The sequence below is a fragment of the Capricornis sumatraensis genome, chromosome X (assembly GCF_032405125.1).
Source record: "Capricornis sumatraensis isolate serow.1 chromosome X, serow.2, whole genome shotgun sequence".
In the NCBI taxonomy this organism is placed as follows: domain Eukaryota; kingdom Metazoa; phylum Chordata; class Mammalia; order Artiodactyla; family Bovidae; genus Capricornis; species Capricornis sumatraensis.
This window is the reverse complement of record NC_091092.1, coordinates 66,906,990-66,931,574: the sequence shown is the minus strand read 5'-3', so window position 1 is coordinate 66,931,574 and position 24,585 is coordinate 66,906,990. Positions and strand designations below refer to the sequence as shown.

Sequence of the window (24,585 nt, the reverse complement as noted above, 5' to 3'; positions counted from 1 at the left end):
TATATATATATACATATATATATATATATAGTTAGAGGGGTAGGAAAGACCACATGAAGAGTACTATATCTAAGTAGTTCTTAAGAATGCCAGTATAGTAAAGAGGGTATTCCTGGGGGTTATGGCATGGAAATAAGCAACCAGTTGAGCTTAACTTCATCAAAGAATTCCTGAGGGAGAGTAGTGAACAGAGACAAGGATAGAAAAGTGATGGTAAATTCCCTTGGAAATGGGGCTTGGAAAGTTGGGGCATGTTTTTTTATGTTTATTTTTCTAGTATCTAGCACAGTTGTTTGACTACTATTTGTGTAAAAAATGGAAAGATGTAAGTATAATGAATACAGTGAACAACGTGAGTTTGAACTGCACAGGTCCACTTATACGCAGATTCTTTTCACTAAATTTTTACTGCAGTACTACATGATCCCAGTTTGGTTGAATCTGTGGGTGTGGAGCCACAGATATAGAAAGCCAACTGTAAAGTTATACATGAATTTTTGACTGCAAGGTGGGTCAGCACCCCTAAGCCCTCTAGTGTTCCAGGGTCAACTGTTTCATAGGTTTGTTTTCATGATTTCATGAGATTGTTTTCTGATTTATGGATTTAAACTATCATTCCTATAACAGGATAAAATTTCTCATTTTCATATTTTACTTTCTTTAAAATGTAATGCCATTATATTCTTCTGCAGTGGTATAAATAGTATTCAGTTCTTTTTTCTGCAGTTTTCAGGTTAACATATATGCCCTGAATAGATGGATTTAGAGTTAAAACTGGTATATTTGAAGTCAGAAATCATCATTTCTTATTGAATAAATTTGATATGTAATGTGTAAGTTTAAGGTGTATTGTATGTTGCTTTTATACATGTATAGGTTGTAATGTGACTGCTGTTATATAATATTTATCAAATTATATAATTATATTACAATATTGTCTATATTGTGCATTAGATCTCTATGGCTTATTTACTATGTACAAGTTTGTACCCTTAAACCCCATCAATCTTATTCCCCTCCCCCACATCCCTTAGTAACCATCATTTTACTATCTGGTTTTTACAGGTTTGACTTTTTAGATTTCACATGTAAATGACATTCTCCAGTACTTGTCTTTCTCTGACTTATATGGCTTAGTATAATATGCTCAAAGTCCATCCATATCTTTGAAAATAGTATGATATCCTCCTTTATCATGGCTGAATAATATTCCATTGTGTATGGGTTTCTCAAGTGGTGGTAGTAGTAAAGAACCTACCTGCCAATGAAGGAGACTTAAGAGACCCAGGTTTGGGTCTAGGTTGGGAAGATTCCCTGGAGAAGGACATGGCAACCCAATCCAATATTCCTGCCTGGAGAATCCCATGGACAGAGGGGCCTGGGGGGCTACAGTCCCTTTGTAACCCTATGGTTACATGATCAAAGCAATTTAATGCACAGGCACTCATGCACATATATGTATACCACATCTTTTTTATCCATTCATCTGTCAATGGACTTTTGGGTTGTTTCCATATCTTGGCCATTGTGAATAATGCTGTGATAAACATAGAAGTGTATATATCTCATTAAAATATTAATCTCTTTTTTGATAGAATTATAAGAAAATCCTAAAGGTTGGAGTTGTAAGGCAGTGCTAGTGCTACCCAATAAAACTTTCCCCTATGGTAGGAATATTCTGTTTCTGTGCTGTCCAGTTGGTGGCCACTAGAGTCATATGTATCTATTGAGACATTGAAATATGGCTGGGGGATGAAGGAACTAATTTTTTATTTTAATTTTTAAATTTTCATTAATTGAGATATAATTTTAAATAACATGTGGATATTGGCTACTTTATTGGAGAGTGCAGTTCTAAGGCCCTCAGAGATTATCTGCACACGATATTTTTACAAATAAAGAAACATAGGCCTGTGACTTAACTAGAGATTACATAGTTGTTTAAAAACAGAGCTGGGACTAAACTCTTGATTTTGGCCTGCAAGGAGATTAAACCTGTCAGTCTTAAAGGAAATCAACCTAAAATATTCATGGGAAGGACTGATGCTGAAGCTGAAGCCCCAATACTTTGGCCACCTGATGCAAAGAGCCAACTCATTGGAAAAGACCCTGATGTTGGGAAAGATTAAGGGCAAGAGGAGAAGGGGGCCAGGAAGATGAGATGGTTGGATGGCATCATTGACTCAATGGACATGAGTTTGAGCAAACTCAGGGAGATGATAAAGGATGGGGAAGCCTGGAGTGTTGCAGTTGCAAAGAGTCGGACATGACTTAGTAACTGAACAACAGTGTAGCTAGTAATTACCATATTGGGCAGCATAACTCTTAGGAGCTTAAGTAACTTGCCCAAACGTAGACAGTAAGCTCCACAACTTGAGTTCAAAATCAAGTCTGTGCAACTTGTGAGCTTATATTTTTGCCATTATGCCATACAGCTTTATCACTGAAAGTCAAGGTGGATGGACAGAATAGAAAATGTAGCAAAGATATCAATACTTGGGCATTTTTCAAGGTTATGCTACTGTTTTAACTTTTTAGTGAAAGTGAAAGTCGCTCAGTCGTGTCCAACACTTTGCAACTCCATGTAATATACAGTCCATGGAATTCTCCAGGCCAGAATACTGGAGTGGGTAGCCTTTCTCTTCTCTGGGAGATCTTTCCAACCTAGGGATCGAACCCAGGTCTCCTGCATTGCAGGCGGATTCTTTACCAGCTGAGCCACAAGGGAAGCCCAAGAATACTGAAGTGGGTAGCCTATCCCTTCTCTAGCAGATCTTTGCAACCCAGGAATTGAACCAGGGTCTCCTGCATTGCAGGCAGATTCTTCACCAACTGTGCTGTAAGGGAAGCCCTAACTTTAAATATATATATATAAACTGATGCTGGCAAGAATGTTCTTTTCTGTGGACTAATTAGTGGCTTACTCCCCAGGTTCCCAGACTGAAATATGGAAAAGTTCATATATCAGGCTGGAAACTGTGCCCCAAGTTCCCGGGCTGAAATATGGAAAAGTTTAAGCCACTAGTTTAATCATTCCACACTCTGTAGCACAGAATTATAATTATTAAGTAATACCTATGAAATTATTTTATAGTCTACATGTTATTTTTCCCTTATGTGAAATAAAGTGACTATGAGAACATAGATTGTTGAAATTTTTTCCGATATTAGCAATCTTCAAAAATATTTGTCTTTTATCTAGGAAGTAACATCTAATCAGGTATTTTAAAAGTAGCTTTAAAATATTGTAAGAATTGACATGCTTTAAATAATCACTTCAGAGCTTTATTAGAATGTTTTTCTTCAGGTACGTAGGAGAACATTCTTGCCAGCATCAGTTTTAATATATATTTTTTGATACCTGACATTATATATTGAGTGGGAATCTTGTTATTTCATTAGTAAATACCAACTATGTATACGAAATCAAAAGTGATGTATTTCGGGAAGCCAGGACTAGATAAATTGTTCTATGATGCTGACATATGTACTAGAGGGAAGGTTGAAGGTAGAAAAACAGTGAACACAATTTTTTTTATTAGTGTTGAGTCTTAATTTTACTGTATATTTTTGAAGTCTCAATCTAAATCAGAGTCATGCCTAAACAGGAAATTGCTTTACTACTACCAGTACTTTCCCTTATTCTGCCTAGAAATTATGGAAAAAAATATGTCAGAAATGAAATGCAGTTACTATCACTGTTATCTGAGAACATTTGGAATTCTTTGGCTGGTGTTTCTTCCAGTTCTTGAAAAATTCCACTTATGTGTAGGCCAGAGAAACCTCTTCCCTGTGGATGTCTTTTGTCAATTTCATCAGGCCCTCCTTTTGAGTCTAAAGAATAAAGCTCTTAAAATAGTTGTTCCCTGGAAAGTTTTTCATTTGGCCTTGTTGAATGTATAATCTTTAGGAATTATTTTGATACTGGATAAACACTGGAGCACTTTGTTCTTAGAGCCAGTAATTTTCCTGCATTCTTAATTTAAATCAAGTTATATCAAAAACAAAGGTCACTTTTGGCTTTAGATCAAGCATTATAATAGCTAAAAAGGAATGTATTAGTTAGGGGCATAAGATTTGTAATGGTAGGAAGTTATTTTTATAAATAATGTGATTATAAATTTTGTTTCAAGATACAACCTGAATCACCTAGTACTCCAGATCACCCTTATTTTTTACTTTCTCCTTAGCATTATCAATTGTAATATTCCATATAATTTATGTATTGTGTATATCTTCTGTCTCTACTCCACTAGAACATCAGCTCCATGAAAGCAAGAATTGTTGTTTTGTTTCCAATGGGTCTGGCATATAGTAATTACTCAGTTAATATTTGTGAACTGAGTGAATATCAAAATCTATCTCACTTCACTCATAAAAGTTTATATTCACTTCTTCCTGGTAATTATTATATTGCTATATTCCATATGAAGTAAGTAGTTAACAAATTGGTGAAAATAATACTCTACCATCTAGCATGAGAGGAGAATTTTAGGAATTATATCCTAAAAAGGTATGAATTGTTTGAAATGCTTGAGTTTTTAATACATTTAAATGAAACCTATAGTGTTCCTCAAATGTGCCTCCCAAAAATTTATCAGGAAATATAGGGTGGGAAGCTTTTCATTAAAAATACGTTTTGATATATTTTCTCAGATGGGAAAGTTGACAACCATGCCAGCAGGTCTAATATATGCATCTATAAGTGTGCATACGGCCAAAGAAGAGGAGTCAAAAAAGCAGCTAGTGAAACCAGAGCAGGTAACTTGCCTACAAAAGTTTGTGAATTTTGTATGACATAAATATGATGTAAAAACTGTGAGGTTTGTTTTTTTGTTAACTCTATTCATCAAAAATGTCTTTGAAATATTTGTTAGGCATATTTTTCAAGTTGAGAGAAATAGTAACAATATGTCTCAAAGTAAATATTGTATTATGTTTAGCCCAAACATCTAAAATACTAACTCCAATGAAAAACATTTTTTTTAAATTTTTCTTAATGAATAATCGATGAGTAGTATAGGGTTTTAGTTCTTGCAAGCAGTCTAATTTTTGTTTCTGGAAAAAATTTATACAGGTGCACATGATATTTGGAAGCTTTAGTTTAAGAAATTCATTAAGATCTCAGTTTTGAAAGCAATCTTAGATGTTTTCTAATTAGCCTTGTCTATAGTATTGTAATCCCCTCTACAATAGGCACACTAACTGGCTGTTTTCTTCAACATGAATAAAACTGGATAAAGGCAGTCCATTCCATTTTTGGGCAGCTTTCATTCAATTTAAGGTCCTTTCTTTAATCAAACACAAACTTGTCTCATAATCATAACTTATACCTATTGGCCCTGTATCTCTTGCACTGATGCTATCTAGAACAATTCTCATCTCTCTTCCACAAAACAACTCTTCAGATGTCCATTCATTTTATTTAGTTTTGCTTCCTGGGTAAACATATTGGTAATTTAACAATTACTCCTGGGTCAAAGCTTTGAATTCCTTCACTTTCATGATCTTTCTTTGCCAAACATGTTCAGGATAGCTAGTGTTTTCTTCTGGTGTAAGTATTTTGAATACTGCAAGATAGAGTCAGACTCTGACTTCTCTTGTTCAAGATAATTTATTTCTGTTTTAATGCTGACTAGGCTTCCCTGATGGAGAAGGCAATGGCACCCCACTCCAGTACTCTTGCCTGGAAAAACCCATGGACAGAGGAGCCTGGTAGGCTACAGTCCATGGGGTCACTAAGAGTTGGACACAACTGAGCAACTTCACTTTCACCTTTCACTTTCATGCATTGGAGAAGGAAATGGCAACCCACTCCAGTGTTCTTGCCTGGAGAATCCCAGGGACGGGGAAGCCTGGTGGTCTGCCATCTATGGGGCCGCACAGAGTCAGACACTACTGAAGCGACTTAGCAGCAGCAGCAGCAGGCTTCCCTGGTGTTTCAGTCTAAGATCACATTTGTTTTTATATTTATTTTTGTTTCGGGTCCTCACAATCAACTTTACTTAAAATCAGCTTTTGACCATGACATGGTGAACGTGAAGTTCTCTAAAATTCATTAAACATTTTTATATGGGCTACTAGTAAGCTACTAGTACATAGCTTACTAGTAATTTCCAAGTTTGTACTTATGCATATGTACATTTTAGACTTAGTTACAGGTACATTTATGTCTTTTTAACTTACATCTCATTAATCTAGTCTATCATACCAGCTTTTTAATGTCTCATTGTAGTAACTTATTCTCTTCACCATGGTACGTTTCATCTTTTCTAGGCTCAAGTTACCCTTAAGATATATCTGCATGCTTAGAAATATATATTGGAGGCAAACAGGCCTAAATCTGAGTCTTGACCCTGTCACTGACTGTTGGCTGGCATTGGACAGAATTCTTAATAGTGGCATAAATATTCTGTTGTATGAATACATCATATCAAATGTATATTTTTCATATATTCTGGAAATTTAGTGTATTTCCAATTATTTTGCTTAAATAATCAGTGCTTTGTCAAAACACTTTGTACCTGTATCTTTATGTACATATGTAACTGTTTCCTTAGAATAAATCTCTAGAAATGTAATTGTAGGTGATAAAGCATGAAAAATATCAGTAAGTTGCCAAACCGACATGCATAAAGGTGGTATTTACTTATTCATTAAACAAAAAAATATTTCCTGAGTTCCTCTTATATATGTGAGGCATGTACAAAGCACTAGGTAAAGTTTTATTAATTTTCATTAGCAGTCTAGAATAGATTTACTCTCCTGTATACTTGCAGACTCTCAGTATTTTTTTCTCCTTTTTATTAATCTTAGTTAGATGATGTTTTTAAGCCTACCTTGGCACTTCTATCTTTGGAAAGCTTAAAATCTAGCTTGGATAATAGGAAACGGGCATTTGGTTCTAATGCTTAATTTACATATTTCTGAATTTTAAAATAAATCTGTGCTCTTTACTATGTTATGGAATGAACAAGATATCTTGGTATTTATTGTGTTCCTCAGTACATTTTAAGCAGAATTCAGTTGAGATACTTATTAAACAAAGTGGCCAGCTAAATGCTATGGACTATTCACATATGTATGTATGTGGAAGTTGCTCAGTCATGTCCATCTCTGTAACCCCATGAACTATGCAATCCATGGAATTTTCCAGGTCAGAATACTGAAGTGGGTAGCCTTTCCCTTCTCTGGGGATCTTCCCAACCCAGTAATCAAACCCAGGTCTCCTACATTGCCATCTGTATGTCTTCTTTGGAGAAATGTCTGTTTAGTTCTTTTCTCCACTTTTGGATTGTATTGTGCATTTTTCTGGCATTGAGCTGCATGGACTGCTTGTATATTTTGGAGATTAATTCTTTGTCAGTTTTTACATTTTCTATTATTTTCTCCCATTCTGAAGGCTTCTTTTTCACCTTGCTTACAGTTTCCTTTGTTGCACAAAAGCTTTTAAGTTTAGTTAGGTCCTATTTGTTTATTTATTTATTTATTTATTTATTTTTGGTTTCCTTTACTCTGGGAGGTGGGTCATGAAGGATCTTGCTTTGATTTATGGCAGAGAGTGTTCTGCCTGTGTTTTCTTCTATGAATTTTATAGTTTCTGGCCTTACATTTAGATCTTTAATCCATTTTGAGTTTATCTTTGGGTATGGTGTTAGAAAGTGTTCTAGTTGCATTCTTTTACAAGTGGTTGACAAGTTTTTCCCGCACCACTTGTTAAAGAGATTGTCTTTAATCCATTGTATATTCTTGCCTCCTTTGTCAAAGATAAGGTGTCCGTAGGTGCATGGAATTATCTTTGGGCTTTCTATTTTGTTCCATTGATCTATATTTCTCTCTTTGTTCAAGTACCATACTGTCTTGATAACTGTAGCTTTGTAGTGTAGTCTGAAGTCAGACAGGTTGATTCTTCCAGTTCCATTCTTCTTTCTCAAGATTTCTTTGGCTATTTGAGGTTTTTTGTATTTCCATACAAATTGTGAAATTATTTGTTCCATTTCTGTGAAAAATACCACTGGTAGCTTGATAGGGATTGCATTGAATCTTTAGATTGCTTTGGGTAGTATACTCATTTTCACTATGTTGACTCTTCCAATCCATGAACATGGTGTATTTCTTCATCTGTTTGTGTCATCTTTGATTTCTTTCATGAGTGTTTAATAGTTTTCTATATATAGGTGTTTTGTTTCTTTAAATTTATTCCTAAGTATTTTATTCTTTTCATTGCCATGGTGAGTAGGATTGTTTCCTTAATTTCTTTTCTGTTTTTTCATTGTTAGTGTATAGGAATGCAAGGGTTTTTTGTGTATTAATTTTATATCTGGCAACTTTACTACATTCTTTGATTAGCTATAGTAATTTTCTGGTATTATTGTTAGTGTTTTCTATGTAGAAGTGACAAAGAAGGACACTACATAATGATCAAGGGATCAATCCCAGAAGGTATAACGATTGTAAGTATATATGCAGCCAACATAGGATCACCACAATATGTAAGGGAAATGCTAACATGTATGAGAGGTGATATTAGCAGTAACCCACCAATAGTGGGGGACTTTAATACCCCACTCACACCTGTGGATAGATCAACAAAACAGAAAATTAGCATGGAAATAGACCTTTAAATGATACAATGGACCAGTTAGATCTAATTGATATATACAGGGCATTTCACCCAAAAGCAATGGATTTTTCCTTTTTCTCAAGTGCGCACGGAACATTCTCCAGGATACATTATGTCCTGGGCCACGAATTTACTCTTGGTAAATTGTAAAAAAATGAAATCATTTCAAGCATCTTTTCTGATCACAGAATGGTAAGATCATATCAACTATAGGAAAACTATAAAAATGCACAAACATATAGAGGCTAAACATGTTCTTAATAACTAACAAATCATGGAGGAAATCAAAATATGCATAGAAACAAATATTAATGAAACACGACAACCCAAAACCTATGTGATTCAGTAAAAGCAGTGCTAAGAGGGAGATTCTTAGCAATACAGGCCTACCTCAAGAAACAACAGAAGCATCAAATAAACAACCAGACTTTTACACCTAAGTTCAGTTCAGTTCAGTTCAGTCACTCAGTCGTGTCCGACTCTTTGTGACCTCATGAATCGCAGCATGCCAGGGCTCCCTGTCCATCACCAACTCCCAGAGTTCACTCAGACTCACGTCCATAGAGTCCATAATGCCATCCAGCCATCTCATCCTCGATCGTCCCCTTCTTCTCCTGCCCCTAATCCCTCCCAGCATCAAAGTCTTTTCCAATGAGTTAACTCTTCACATGAAGTGGCCAAAGTACTGGACTTTCAGCTTTACTATCATTCCTTCCAAAGAAATCCCAGGGCTGATCTCCTTCAGAATGGACCGGTTGGATCTCCTTGCAGTTCAAGGGACTCTCAAGAGTCTTCTCCAGCATCACAGTTCAAAAGCATCAATTCTTCAGTGCTCAGCCTTCTTCACAGTCCACCTCACACATCCATACATGACTACTGAAAAACCATAGCCTTGACTAGACGGACCTTAGTCGGCAAAGTAATGTCTCTGCTTTTGAATATGCTGTCTAGGTTGGTCATAACTTTTCTTCCAAGGAGTAAGCATCTTAATTTCATGGCTGCAGTGACTATCTGCAGTGATTTTGGAGCCCCAAAAAAATAAAGTCTGACACTGTTTCCACTGTTTCTCCATCTACTTCCCATGGAGTGATGGGACCAGGTGCCATGATCTTCGTTTTCTGAATGTTGAGCTTTAAGCCAACTTTTTCACTCTCCTCTTTTACTTTCATCAAGAGGCTTTTTAGTTCCTCTTCACTTCTGCCATAAGGGTGGTGTCATCTGCATATCTGAGGTTATTGATATTTCTCCCGGCAATCGTGATTCCAGCTTGTGTTTCTTCCAGTCCAGCGTTTCTCATGATGTACTCTGCATATAAGTTAAATAAGCAGGGTGACAATATACAGCCTTGACGTGCTCCTCTTCCTATTTGGAACCAGTCTGTTGTTCCATGCCCAGTTCTAACTGTTGCTTCCTGACCTGCATACAGATTTCTCAGCTAGAAAAAGAAGAACAGAAAATCCCCAAAGTTAATAGAAGGAAAGAAATCATGAAAATCAGAGCAGAAATAACTGAAAAAGAAATGAAGGAGGCTATAGCAAAAATCAACAAAACAAACAACTGATTATTTGAGAAGATACATAAAATAGACAAACCATTAGGCACAGTCAACAAGAAAAAAAGGACAAGAATCAAATCAATAAAATTAGAAATGAAAATGGAGAAATCACAACAGACAGACAACATAGAAATACAGAGGATCATAAGAGACTAGTATGAACAATTATATGCCAATAAAATGGACAACTTGGAAGAAATGGACAAATTAGTAGAAAAGCATAACCTTCCAAAACTGAACCAGGAAGAAATAGAAAATCTTAACAGACCCATCACAAGCATGGACATTGAAACTGTAATAAAAAAAAAATCTTCCAACAACCAAAAGCCCAGGACCAGATGGCTTCACAGGAGAATTCTACCCAAATTTTAAAGAAGAGCGAACACCAATCTTAAACTCTGCCAGAAAATTGCAGAGGAAGGCAAACTCTCAAGTTCATTCTATGAGGTCACCAGCACCCTAATACCAAAACCAGACAAAGATGCCAGAAAAAAACAAAACTACAGGGCAATATCACTGATGAACATAGATGCAAAAATTTTTGACAATATTCTAGGAAACAGAATCCAGCAGCATATTAAAAGATCATACACCATGGCCAAGTAGGCTTTATTCCAGGGATGCAAGGATTCTTCAATATTTGCAAATCAATCAATGTGATACATCATGTTGAATGATTAAATGCCATATGATTATCTCAACAGATGCAGAGAAAGACTTTGACAAAATTCAACAGTCATTTATGATTTAAAACTCTCCAGAAAGCAGGCATAAAAAGAACATTCCTCAGAATAATAAAAGCCATATATGTCAAACACACAGTAAACATTACCCTCAATGGTGAAAAATTGAAAGAATATCCTCTAAAATCAGGAACAAGAAAGGGTGCCCACTCTCACCACTACTATTCAAGAGAGTTTTGATAATCCTAGCCATGGCAATCAGAGAACAAAAAGAAATAAAAGAAATGCTGATAGAGGGAGGTGGGAGGGGGGTTCATGTTTGGGATCGCATGTACACCAGTGGTAGATTCATGTCAATGTATGGCAAAACCAATACAGTATTGTAAAGTAAAATAAAGTAAAAATAAAAATTAAAAAAAAAAGAAATGCTGATAAACAACATGAAAAGGCAGAGAAATACCAGGTGGGTAAAGGAACAGGATAAATGCCCACCAAACCAAATAAAAGAGGAAGAGATAGGGAATCTACCTGATAAAGAATTCCAAATAATGCTAGTGAAAATGATCCAAAATCTTGAAATCAAAATGGAGTTACAGATAAATATCCTGGAGACAAGGATGGAGAAGATGCAAGAAAGGTTTAACAAGGAACTAGAAGAAATAAAAGAGTCAATATATAATGAATAATTCAATAAATGAGATCAAAAACACTCTGGAGGGAACCAACAGTAAAATAATGGAGGCAGAAGATAGGATAAGTGAGGTAGAGGATAGAATGGTAGAAATAAATGAAACAGAGAGGAAAAAATAAAAATGAATTCAAAGAAATGAGAATAATCTCAGAGACCTCTGGGACAATGTGAAACACCCCTACATTCAAATTATAGGAGTGCCAGAAGAAGAAGACAAAAAGAAAGACCAGGAGAAAATAGTTGAGGAGATAATAGTTGAAAATTTCCCTAAAATGGGGAAGGAAAGAATCACCCAATTTCAAGAAAACCAGAGAGTCCCAAACAGGATAAACCCAAGGTGAAACACCCCAAGACACATATTAATCAAATTAACATAGATCAAACACAAAGAACAAATATTAAAAGCAACAAGGGAAAAACAACAAATAACACACAAGGGGATTCCCATAAGGATAACAGCTGATCTTTCAATAGAAACTCTTCAGGACATGGCAGGACATACCGAAGGGATGAAAGAAAATAACCTAGAGCCCAGATCTCATTAAAATATACCCAGCAATATACTTCATTCAGATATGAAGGAGAAATTAAATGCTTTAAAGACAAGCAAAAGCTGAGAGAATTCAACACCACCAAACAAGCTCTCCAACAAATGTTAAAGGATCTTCTCTAGACAGGAAACAAAGGCTGTATAAACTCAAACCCAAAACAATAAAGTAAATGGCAATGGGATCATACTTATCAATTATTACCTTAAATGAAAATGGGTTGAATGCACCAATCAAAAGACAAAACCTGGCTAAATGGATACAAAAGCAAGACCCCTATATATGTTGTCTACAAGAGACCCACCTCAAAACAAGGGACACATACAGACTGAAAGTGAAGGGAGGGAAAAAGATATTCCACACAAATAGAGACCAAAAGAAAGCAGGAGTAGCAATACTCATATCAGATAAAATAGACTTTAAAACAAAGGCTGTGAAAAGAGACAAAGAAGGACAGTACATAATGATCAAAGGATCAGTCCAGAAGAAGATATAACAATTATAAATACATATGCACCCAACATAGGAGCACCACTATATGTAATATAAAATGCTAATAATATGAAAGGGGAAATTAACAATAACACAATAATAATGGGAGACTTCAATACCTGACTCACACCTATAGATAGATCAACTAAACAGAAAATTAACAAGGAAACACAAACTTTAAATGATACAATAGACCAGTTAGACCTAATTGATATCTATAGGACATTTCACCCCAAAACAATGAATTTCACCTTTTTCTCAAGTGTTCATGGAACCTTCTCCAGGATAGATCACATCCTGGGCCATGAATCAAGCACCTTGGTAAATTCAAAAAAAAATTGAAATAATCCCAAGCATCTTTCCTGTTCACAATGCAGTAATATTAGATCCCAATTACAGGAGGAAAAATATTAAAAATTCCAACATATGGAGGCTGAACAACATGCTGCTGAATAACCAACAAATCACAGAAGAAATCAAAAAAGAAATCAAAATATGCATAGAAATGAATTAAAATGAAAACACAACAAGCCAAAACCCATGGGGCACTGTAAAAGCAGTGCTAAGGGGAAAGTTCATAGCAATACAGGCATACCTCAAGAAACAAGAAAAAAGTTAAATAACCCAACCCTACACCTAAAGCAACTAGAAAAGGAAGAAACGAAGAACCCCAGGGTTAGTAGAAGGAAAGAAATCTTAAAAATTAGGGCAAAAATAAATGCAAAAGAAACAAAAGAGACCATAGCAAAAATCAACAAAGCCAAAAGCTGGTTCTTTGAGAAGATAAATAAAATTGACAAACCATTAGCCAGACTCATCAAGAAACAAAGGGAGAGAAATCAAATCAATAAAATTAGAAGTGAAAATGGATAGATGACAACAGACAACCCAGAAATACAAAGGATAATAAGAGACTACAATCAGCAACTATATGGAAATAATATGGACAACTTGGAAGAAATGGACAAATTCTTACAGAAGTACAACTTTCCAAAACTGAACCAGGAAGAAATAGAAAATCTTAATAGACCTATCACAAGCACGGAAATTGAAACTGTAATTAGAAATCTTCCAGCAAACAAATACCCAGGACCAGACAGCTTCACAGCTGAATTCTACCAAAAATTTAGAGAAGAGCTAACATCTGTCCTACTCAAACTCTTGCAGAAAATTGCAGGAGAAGGTAAACTTCCAGACTTATTCTATGAGGCCACCATCACCCTAATACCAGAACCTGAGAAAGATGCCACAAAAAAAGAAAACTTCTGTCCAATATCACTGATGAACATAGATTCTTAACAAAATTCTACCAAACGGAATCCAACATCACATTAAAAAGATCCTACATCATGACCAAGTGGGCTTCATCCCAGGGATGCAAGGATTCTTCAATATCTGCAAATCAATCAATATAATACACCACATTAACAAATTGAAAAATAAAAATCACATGATTATCTCAATAGATGCAGAGAATGCCTTTGACAAAATTCAGCATCCATTTATGATAAACTCTCCAGAAAGCAGGAATAGAAGGAACATACCTCAACATAATAAAAGCTATATATGACAAACCCACAGCAAACATTATTCTCAATGGTGAAAAATTGAAAGCATTTCCCCTAAAGTCAGGAGCAAGACAAGGGTGCCCACTTTCACCGCTACTATTCAACATAGTTCTGGAAGTTTTGGCCACAGCAATCAGAGCATAAAAAGAAATAAAAGGAATCCAAATTGGAAAAGAAGAAGTAAAGCTCTCACTGTTTGCAGATGACATGATCATCTACATCGAAAACCCTAGACTCTAGCAGAAAATTACTAGAGCTAATCAATGAATATTTTAAAGTTGCAGGATATAAAATCAACACACAGAAATCCCTTGCATTCCTATACACTAATAACGAGAAAATAGAGAAATTAAGGAAACAATTCCATTCACCATTGTAACGAGAAGAATAAAATACTTAGGAATATATCTACCTAAAGAAACAAAAGACTTCTATATAGAAAACTATAAAACACTGGTGAAAGGAATAAAAGAGGACACTAATAGATGGAGAAATATACTGTGTTCATGGATTGGAGTAATCAATATAGTGAAAATGAGTACACCACCCAATGCAATCTATAGATTCAATGCAATCCCTATCAAGCTACCAATGGTATTTTTCACAGAGCTAGAACAAATAATTTCACAATTTGTATGGAAATACAAAAAACCTCGAATAGCAAAACAATCTTGAGAAAGAAGAATGGAACTGGAGAAATCAACCTGCTTGACTTCAGGTTCTACTACAAAGCCACAGTCATCAAGACAGTATGGTATTGGCACAAAGACAGAACTATCAATCAATGGAACAAAATAGAAAGTTCCAGAGATAAATCCACACACCTATGGACATCTTATCTTTGACAAAGGAGGCAAGAATATACAATGGAGAAAAGACAGTTTCTTTAATAAGCGGTGCTGGGAAAACTGGTCAACCACTTGTAATAGAAAGAAACTAGAACACTTTATAACATCATACACAACAATAAACTGAAAATGGATTAAAGATCTAAACGTAAGACCAGAACCTATAAAACTCCTAGAGGAGAACATAGGCAAAACACTCTCTGACAGAAATCATAACAGGATCCTCTATGATCCACCTCCCAGAATATTGGAAATAAAAACAAAAATAAACAAATGGGACCTAATTAAAATTAAAAGCTTCTGCACAACAAAGGAAACTATAAGCAAGGTGAAAAGACAGCCTTCAGAATGGGAGAAAATAACAGCAAATGAAGCAACTGACAAAGAATGAATCTCAAAAATATACAAACAACTCCTGCAGCTCCATTCCAGAAAAATAAATGACCCAATCAAAAAATGAGCCAAAGAACTAAGAGACATTTCTCCAAAGAAGACATACAGATGGCTAACAAACACATGAAAAGATACTCAACATCACTCATTATCAGAGAAATGCAAATCAAAACCACAATGAGTTACCATTTCACAACAGTCTTACGGCTGCTATCCAAAAGTCTACAAGTAATAAATTTTGGAGAGGGTGTGGAGAAAAGGGAACCCTCTTACACTGTTGATGGGAATGCAAACTAGTACAGCCACTGTGGAGAACAGTGTGGAGATTCCTTAAAAAAACTGGAAATAGAACTGCCATATGAACCAGTGATCTCAATGCTGGGCATATACACTGAGGAAACCAGAAATGAAAGAGACACGTGTACCCTAATGTTCATGGCAGCACTGTTTATAATAGCCAGGGCATGGAAGCAACCTAGATGCCCATCTGGAGACAAATGGATAAGAAAGCTGTGGTACATATACCCAATGGAGTATTACTTAGCCATTAAAAACAATGCATTTCAATCAGTTCTAATGAGGTGGATGAACCTAGGGCCTATTATACAGAGTGAAGTAAGCCAGAAAGAAAAACACCAATACAGTATAATAACACATATATATGGAATTTAGACAGACAGTAAAGATTGTTGAGGTCCTTTAATGGACCAGGACCTGGTGGCCTGGAGTCGATGATAAGAAAGTGAAAGAGAGATCTGGAGGTAGAGAGAGAGAGAAAGAAAGAGCAAAAGAGAGAATGAAAGAGAGAAAGTAAGGAAGGAAGGGAGGGAAGGAGGGAGTGAGGGAGGAAGGAAGGAAGAAAGAAAGAAAGGCACGGGGATCTAAGCTCTGATAGAGCAAAGGTGCTTTAATGATTTTTCTGTGAGTATATATAGGCTGTGGTACAAGAAATTTCTTTTGACAATGATAAAGATCAGAAAACCAAATGTACAGCAACCGTTACCAAGGGAACAAGGGATTAATAATGGTCACAAGGTCAGAAGACAATCCATATCTCAAGAAAGGGGATTGAGACTAAGCAGTTTTGTCATAAAGATAATGTTTACTAAAGGAGATTCAAACCTGTCTCACACAATTATCTCAGTTCCTCAGAGCAGCCTGCTGTTCTGCTTAGAAAGAAACAAAAGACTTGTGAGAAACAGTACGTAGGAATCCTCCTGTTAAACACTCCCTGACAAACGATAACCCTTTATGCAAGACAGCAAAAGAGACACAGATGTATAGAACAGTCTTTTGGACTCTGTGGGAGAAGGCAAGAGTGGGATGATTTGGGAGAATAGCACTGAAGCATGTATATTATCATATGTTAAACAAATCGCCAGTCCAGGTTTGATGCATGATATAGGATGCTCGAGGCTGGTGCACTGGATGACCCAGAGGAATGGTATGGGGAGGGAAGTGGGAGGGGGGTTCAGGATGGGGAACACGTGTATACCTGTGGCAGATTCATGTCAATGTATGGCAAAACCAATACAATATTATAAAGTAATTAGCCTCCAGTTAAAATAAATAAATTTAGGCAAAAAAAAAAAAAAATAAATAAATCCTGGAAATTTGATCTCTGGTTCCTCTGCCTCTTTGAAGCCCAGTGTGTACATCTGGAATTTCTTGGTTCACATACTACTAAAGCCTAGCTTGAAGGATTTTGAAAATAACCTTACTAGTATCTGAAATGACTGAAGATTCACTGTAGTTTGAACATGCTTTGGCATAGCTCTTCTTTGGGATTGTAATGAAAACTGACCTTTTCCAGTTCTGTGGCCACTGCTGATATTCCAAACTTGTTGATATATTGAGTGCAGCACTAAAACAGCATCATCTTTTAAGACGTTAAATAGCTCAGCTGGAATTCCCTCACCACCACTAGCTTCGCTCACAGTAATGCTTACCAAGGCCCACTTTACTTCACATTGCTGGATGTCTGGCTCTAGGTGAGTGAACACATCATCATGGTTATCTTGGTCATTAGACCTTTGTTTTCATAGTTCCTCTGTGTATTCTTGCCACCTCTTCTTAATATCTTCTCATGGGCTTCCCTGGTGGATCAGATGGTAAAGAATCTGCCTGCAGTGTGGGAGACCTGGGTTCAATCCTTGGATCAGGAAGATCCCCTGGAGAAGGAAATGGCAACCTACACCAGTATTCTTGCTTGGAAAATCCCATGGAAGGAGGAGCCAGGTAGACTCTAGTCTATGGGGTTACAAAGAGCCAGACACAACTAAGCGACTTCACTTTTTTTTTTTTTTTCTGTTAGATCCATACCATTTCTGTATTTATTAGATTTGACAGAGTGCCTGAGGAACTAGGGACAGAGGTTCAGAACATTGTACAGGAGGCAGTGACCAAGAAATGCAAGAAGGAAAAGAGGTTGTCTAAGAAGGCTTTGCAAGTAGCTGAGGAAAGAAGAGAATTGAAAGGCAAAGGAGAAAGGAAAAGCTATACCTAACTGAATACAGAGTCGCAGAGACTAGCAAGGATAAGTAAGAAAGCCTTCTTAAATTCAGTGTACAGCTTGATTTTTTGACTTATGTATACATTGTAAAATGAGCACAGTCAAGCTAATTAACATCTGACATCTTATATATTTACCATTTTCCTTGTGTGTGTGTGTGTGGTGAGAATATTTATGGTCTACCCTCTTCAGTTCAGTTCAGTTCAGTCGCTCAGTCGTGCCTGACTCTTTGGGACCCCATGAATCGCAGCACGCCAGGCCTCCCTGTCCATCACCATCTCCCAGAGTTCACTCAAACTCACGTCCATTGAGTTGGTGATGCCATCCAGCCATCTCATCCTCTGTCGTCCCCTTTTCCTCCTGCCGTCAGTTCCTCCCAGCATCAGAGTCTTTTCCAATGAGTCAGCTCTTCACATCAGGTGGGCAAAGTACTGGAGTTTCAGCTTTAGCATCATTCCTTCCAAAGAACACCCAGGGCTGATCTCCTTCAGAATGGACTTGTTGGATCTCCTTGCAGTCCATGGGACTCTCAAGAGTCTTCTCAGAAACCACAGTTCAAAAGCATCAGTTCTTCAGTGCTCAGCTTTCTTCACAGTCCAACTCTCACATCCTTACATGACCACAGGAAAAACCATAGCCTTGACTAGACGGACCTTTGTTGGCAAAGTAATGTCTCTCCCTTTCAATATGCTATCTAGGTTGGTCATAATTTTTCTTCCAAGGAGTAAGCGTCTTCTAATTTCATGGCTGCAATCACCATCTGCAGTGATTTTGGAGCCCCCCAAAATAAAGTCAGCCACTGTTTCCACTGTTTCCCCATCTATTTCCCATGAAGTGATGGGAAAGGGAATCAGTCCTGGGTGTTCATTGGAAGGACTGATGTTGAAGCTGAAACTCCAGTACTTTGGCCACCTGATGTGAAGAGCTGACTCATTTGAAAAGACCCTGACTCTGGGAAAGATTGAGGGCAGGTGTAAAAGGGGACGACAGAGGATGAGATGGTTGGATGGCATCATTGACTGATGGACATGGGTATGGGTGGAGTCTGGGAGTTGGTGATGGACAGGGAGGCCTGGCATGCTGCAGTTCATGGGGTCGCAAAAAGTTGGACGCAACTGAGCGACTGAACTAAACTGAATGGGACCAGATGCCATGCTGTGATTTTAGTTTTTTGAATGTTGAAATTTTGTAATAGAAATTTATTGATTTTAATTGGAGGTTAATTACTTTACAATATTGTATTGGTTTTGCCATACATCAACATGAATCCACCACAGGTATACACGTGTTCCCCATCCTGAAACCCCTTCCCTCCTACCTCCCCGTACCATCCCTCTGGCTCATCCCAGTGCACCAGCCCCAAGCACCCTGTATCATGCACTGAACCTGGGCTGGCGATTTGTTTCATATATTATACATGTTTCAATGCCATTCTCCCAAATCATCCCACCCTCTCCCTCTACCACAGAGTCCAAAAGACTGTTCATTACATCTGTGTCTCTTTCGCTGTCTCGCATACAGGGTTATTGTTACCATCTTTCTAAATTCCATATATATGCATTAGTATACTGTATTGGTGTTTTTCTTTCTGGCTTAGTTCACTCTGTATAATAAGCTCCAGTTTCAGCCACCTCATTAGAACTGTTTCAAATGTATTCTTTTTAATGGCTGAGTAATACTCCATTATGTAAGCTAGCTTTTTAACTCTCTTCTCTGAACCTCATCAAGAGGTTTTTTAGTTCCTCTTTGCTTTCTGCCATTATAGTGGTATCATCTGCATATCTGAGATTGTTGATATTTCTCCTGACAAACTTGATTCCAGCTTGTGATTCATCCAGCCTGGGATTTCCTATGATGTAATCTGCATATAAGTTAAATAAGCAGTATAACAATATACAGCCATGACATGCTCCTTTCCCAATTTTGAACCAGTCCATGTTCTATGTCCAGTACTAACTATTGCTTCTTGACCTGCATACAGGTTTCTGAGGAGACCAGTAAGGTGGTCTGGTATTCCCATCTCTTTAAGAATTTTCTGCAGTTGTGATCCACACAATTAAAGGCTTTGGCATAGTCAATAAAACATAATTAAATATTTTTCTGGAATTCTCTTGCTTTTTCTATGATCCAACAGATGTCAGCAATTTGGGTTCTGATTCTTCCGCCTTTTCTAAATCCAGTTTGTACATCTGGAATTTTTCAGTTCATGTTCTGCTGAAGTCTAGGTTGAAAGATTTTGATCATTACCTAGCTAGCATGCAAAATTGATGCAGTTGTACGATAGTTTGACCATTCTTTGGCATTGTCTGTCTTCGAGATTGGAATGAAAACAGACCTTTTCCAGTCCTATGGCCATTGAGGAGTTTTCGAAATTTGTTGGCATATTGAGTGCAGCACTTTAACAGCATCATCTTTTAGGATTTTAAATAGCTCTGCTGGAATTTCATCATCCTCACTAGCTTTGTTTGTAGTAATGCTTCCTAAGGCCCACTTGACTTCATGCTCCAGGATATCTGGCTCTAGGTGAGTGATCACAACATCATGGTTATGCAGGTCTTAAGGCTTTTATATAGTTCTTCTGTGTATTTTTGCTACTTCTTCTTAATCTCTTCTGCTTCTGTTAAGTCCTTACCATTTTTATCCTTTGTAGTGCCCATCTTTGCATGAAATATTCCCTTGATATCTCCAATTTTGTTGAAGAGATATCTAGTTTTTCCCATTCTATTGTTTTCCTTTATTTCTTTTCATTGTTAGCTTCGGAAGGCTTTCTTACCTCTCCTTTCTACTCTCTGGAACTCTGCATTCAGTTGGGTGTGTTTTTCCCTTTCTAATTTGCCTTCTGGTTTTCTTCTTTTCTCAGCTGTTTGTAAGACCTCCTCAAACAACCATTTTTCCTTCTTGCATTTCTTTTTCTGTGGAATGATTTTGTCACCACCTCTTGTACAATGTTATGAACCCCCCTCCATGGTTCTTCAAGCACTCTGTCAGATCTAATCCTTTGAATCTATTTGTCATCTCCACTGTATACTTGTAAAGAATTTGATTTAGGTCATACCTGAATAATCTAGTGATTTTCTCTACTTTCTCCAATTTAAGCCTGAATTTTTCAATAAGGAGCTCATGATCTGAGCCACGGTCAACTCCTGGTCTTGTTTTTGCTTTTCCATCTTTGGCTTCAAAGAATATAATCTGATTTTGGTATTGACCATCTGGTGATGTCCATATGTAGAGTCATCTCTGTGTTGTTTGAAGAAGTGTTTGCTATGACCATTGTATTCTTGTAGCAAAACTCTATTAGCCTTTGCTCTAGTTCATTTTGTACTCCCACGGCCAAACTTGCCTATTACTCCAGGTAACTCTTGACTTCCTACTTTTGCATTCCAATCCCCTATGGTGAAAAGGACATCTTTTTTTTTTTTTTAATGTTAGTTCTAGGTTAGGTCTTCATATAACCATACAACTTCAGCTTCTTCAGCATTAGTGGTTGAGGCATAGATTTGAATTACTGTGATATTGAATGGTTTGCCTTGTGAACAAACTGAGATTATTCTGTCATTTTTGAGATTGTCCCCATGTACTGCATTTTGGACTCTTGTCACCAAATATGGATGGGTCATGGTTGAGAGTTTTGGAAAAATGTTGTCCACTGGAGAAGAGAATGGCAAACCACTTCAGTATTGTTGCCTTGAGAACCCATGAACAGTATGCAAAGGGAAAAATATATGACTCTGGACGATGTGTACCCCACGTCGGTAGGTGTACAATATGCTACTAGGGAAGAGCAGAGAAATAGCTCTAGAAAGAATGATTTGTCTGAGCTAAAGCAGAAACAATGATCAGGTGTGAATGGGCATGGTGTTGAAAGTAAATTCCGATCCTGTAGACAAAAATGGTACATAGGAACTTGGAATGTTAGGTTCATGAATCAAGGTAAACTGGACATGGTCAAGCAGGAGATGGCAAGAGTGAACATCAACACTTTAGGAATCAGTGAACTAAAATGAACAGGAATGGGCGAATTTAATTCAGATGACCATTATATCTACTACTGTGGGCAAGAATCCCTTTAGAAGAAGTGGAGTAACCCTCATTGTCAACAGCAAAAAAAAAAAACAAAACAACATGTGTTTCATATCATATGTTCTAGTGTAGACATTTTGCAGCTCTGATTCTGCTCTTTGTTGTTTCTGCTAGCTCTTGTCAAGATCCTTTCTATTTTTTTTCTAATTTTGCTTCTTTGAATTTTTTAAATTTTTAAAAATTGTGTTTCATATTTCATAGAACTTTATCTGTTGTAATTCTTTGAAGTCTGGGTGGCTTCCTCCAGAAAGAATCTGTTCATTTGCATCTGCAACATATCTGTGGGGGATACCAGCCTGGGACCACACTACATGTACACTTGATTTGAGATTTCTTAGATTATTGAGATAGTTTTGTGCTGTAGTTTATGAGTTCTCACTTGTGACTGAAAATTCTTAGGAAATGTTCTTTCTTCTTTACTCAGTGACCAATCTTTGAGACAATCAGTTATCTTAACAGTCCCTTACAGTGAAATATTTATTTCTAGCTCAACCTTAATTTGGGATGCAGCACCTTGAGATGCCAGTTTTTAAATGGTCTCCAGTAAGATTGCCCACCTCAAGCTCATTATGGGTTTTGTTTTCTGAATCCATACTCCATTAACCATCTGTTTCACAGCAAATGACATCAAGATAAAAGCTGGTTTTGTTGTTCATCTCTGCATTTTTGCCTTCACTTAATGTCTGACTTTTGAATAGTCTTTATAAACAGGTTACCAGGTTATTCCTGCATTTAAAATGGTTTACAATATAATTTGGTCTTCCCAGGTGGCGTTAGTGGTAAAGAACTTGCCTGCCAATGCAGGAGACATAAGAGATGCAGATTCGATCCCTGGGTCAGGAAGATCCCCTGGAGGAGGGCATGGCAACCAACTCCAGTATTCTTCCCTGGAGAAGCCTGGCGGGCTACATAGTCCATAGGGTCTCAAAGAGTCAGATGTGACTGAAGTGACCTAGCACACATGCAAAATATATTTTATCAGCATTTTTCAGTTGTTTTCAGTAGCAAGGTTGGTAAGGATTCTTATCCTCTCATATGCTAGAAAAAAGAAGTCCAGCTATTTTGTATTTTTGACGTGAACTTTTCCCCTTCTAGCTCCCCATATATAATGCACCACCTCTCCAGTCTAAATATGTTGAAGAGCAGCCTGGTCATTTACAAATGGGCTTTGCATCCATTCGCACTACAACTGGTCATTATATTGGCTGGTGCAAGGTAAGTGAATTCTGATAGTGGTTTAATATCAGAGGGTTCTCATTTGTCTTACATAACAGTTGTTCCAGTTATCCACTGATATGTAACAAACTGCCCCAAAACTTAATGGCTTAAAATGGTAACTATTCTAACTCATGATTTTGTGAGTCAGAAATTTAATCATGCTTCAGATAGCTGATTCTTCTGTCACATATATTATTGACAAAGGTCACTATCTAGAGGGTCCAAGACAGCTTCATTCTCATCGCTGGTACCTTGTCACAGATGGTTATAAGGCTGGGCTCAGCTGGGAATGTTGACTGAAGCATCTACACTCAGCCTCAGGTAGTCAGATAACTTACATGGACAGTTCAGGGCTTCTAGAGAAAATGTTACAAGAAGCCCTAGTCACAATTCACCAAGCTTCTTACCTATCTTAAGATATTCAGGAAGGTTACTTGTACAATATTTTGTTGTTAAATAAAGTCACTAAGTTTTTATGGGAGATGAATTAGATGCCATCTCTCAGTATGAATAGCAGCAAAAAATTTGTGGCCATATATAATGTACTCTACTACTACTGCATAGATTAAAGAAGTTCAACAAGCATTTATGTCACACGGCATGTACAAAACATTGTTTGAGCTTTTACATGAAGTTCTGAGGTTACTTCTGCATTGTTCCTTATTTGACTAAGTAAAATGTTCACATATTAGGTTTGGTTCATAAGACATTTCTGACTATAGTCATCTATTGGGCAAAATAGAATTCACCTTATTTTAATACTTAGCTTTGAATCGACACTATCCAGCAGTAGAATGGTGGAATAAGCTAGTACATTACTGCTGTTTCATTATCACATCCACATAGATGTGTGCTAACATCAACATTTCCTGTATCAATGTCATAGTGATAATGTTGGTACTATTATTTTAATCATTGTGACCTAATAACCACACAACTTTTCCTCAAATCTAACCTATCCAATTGTGAACCCTTGTGCCTTTTTTGTTTCTAATCCATTCTTTTTAGAAAGAAAATTCTAATGTCCCTAAATAGCAAATCTTTGAACTATGGTCATTTCAGCTGGCATTTCAAACATCTGATGAATATATGGTGTTTTATTTTATGCCTGTCAAACAATTCTGATAGACTTTTAATACTCTCTTAATAGTTTGACTAGTTGTACTATAGTTTAGTCTTAGCAAGAAATAGCTTAACTAATAGGGTCTGAATCATGCCCCTGAGTCTATATGTCAACATCTGGATGATTCAGACTGAAGTCTCTTAAGAGCTCATTTTCCATAGTGAGGGAAATTGTTCCTGAGAGATCTTTAAATTGCTATTGTTTCCATCACCCAATTTAAGACCAAAAGAACTTTTTATTCTGTTAATATG

General features: G+C 36.8%; 1 protein-coding gene across 1 annotated transcript in view; it reads left to right on the top strand.

The window, feature by feature from the left end:
* APOOL (apolipoprotein O like) overlaps positions 1 to 24,585 on the top strand; it is an 89,009-nt gene that overhangs the window by 36,796 nt on the left and 27,628 nt on the right. Inside the window, exons 2-3 of the mRNA XM_068962830.1 lie at positions 4,657 to 4,761; positions 23,089 to 23,208. Coding sequence (XP_068818931.1) covers positions 4,657 to 4,761; positions 23,089 to 23,208 — 225 coding nt within the window. The remainder of the gene's footprint in view (positions 1 to 4,656; positions 4,762 to 23,088; positions 23,209 to 24,585) is intronic.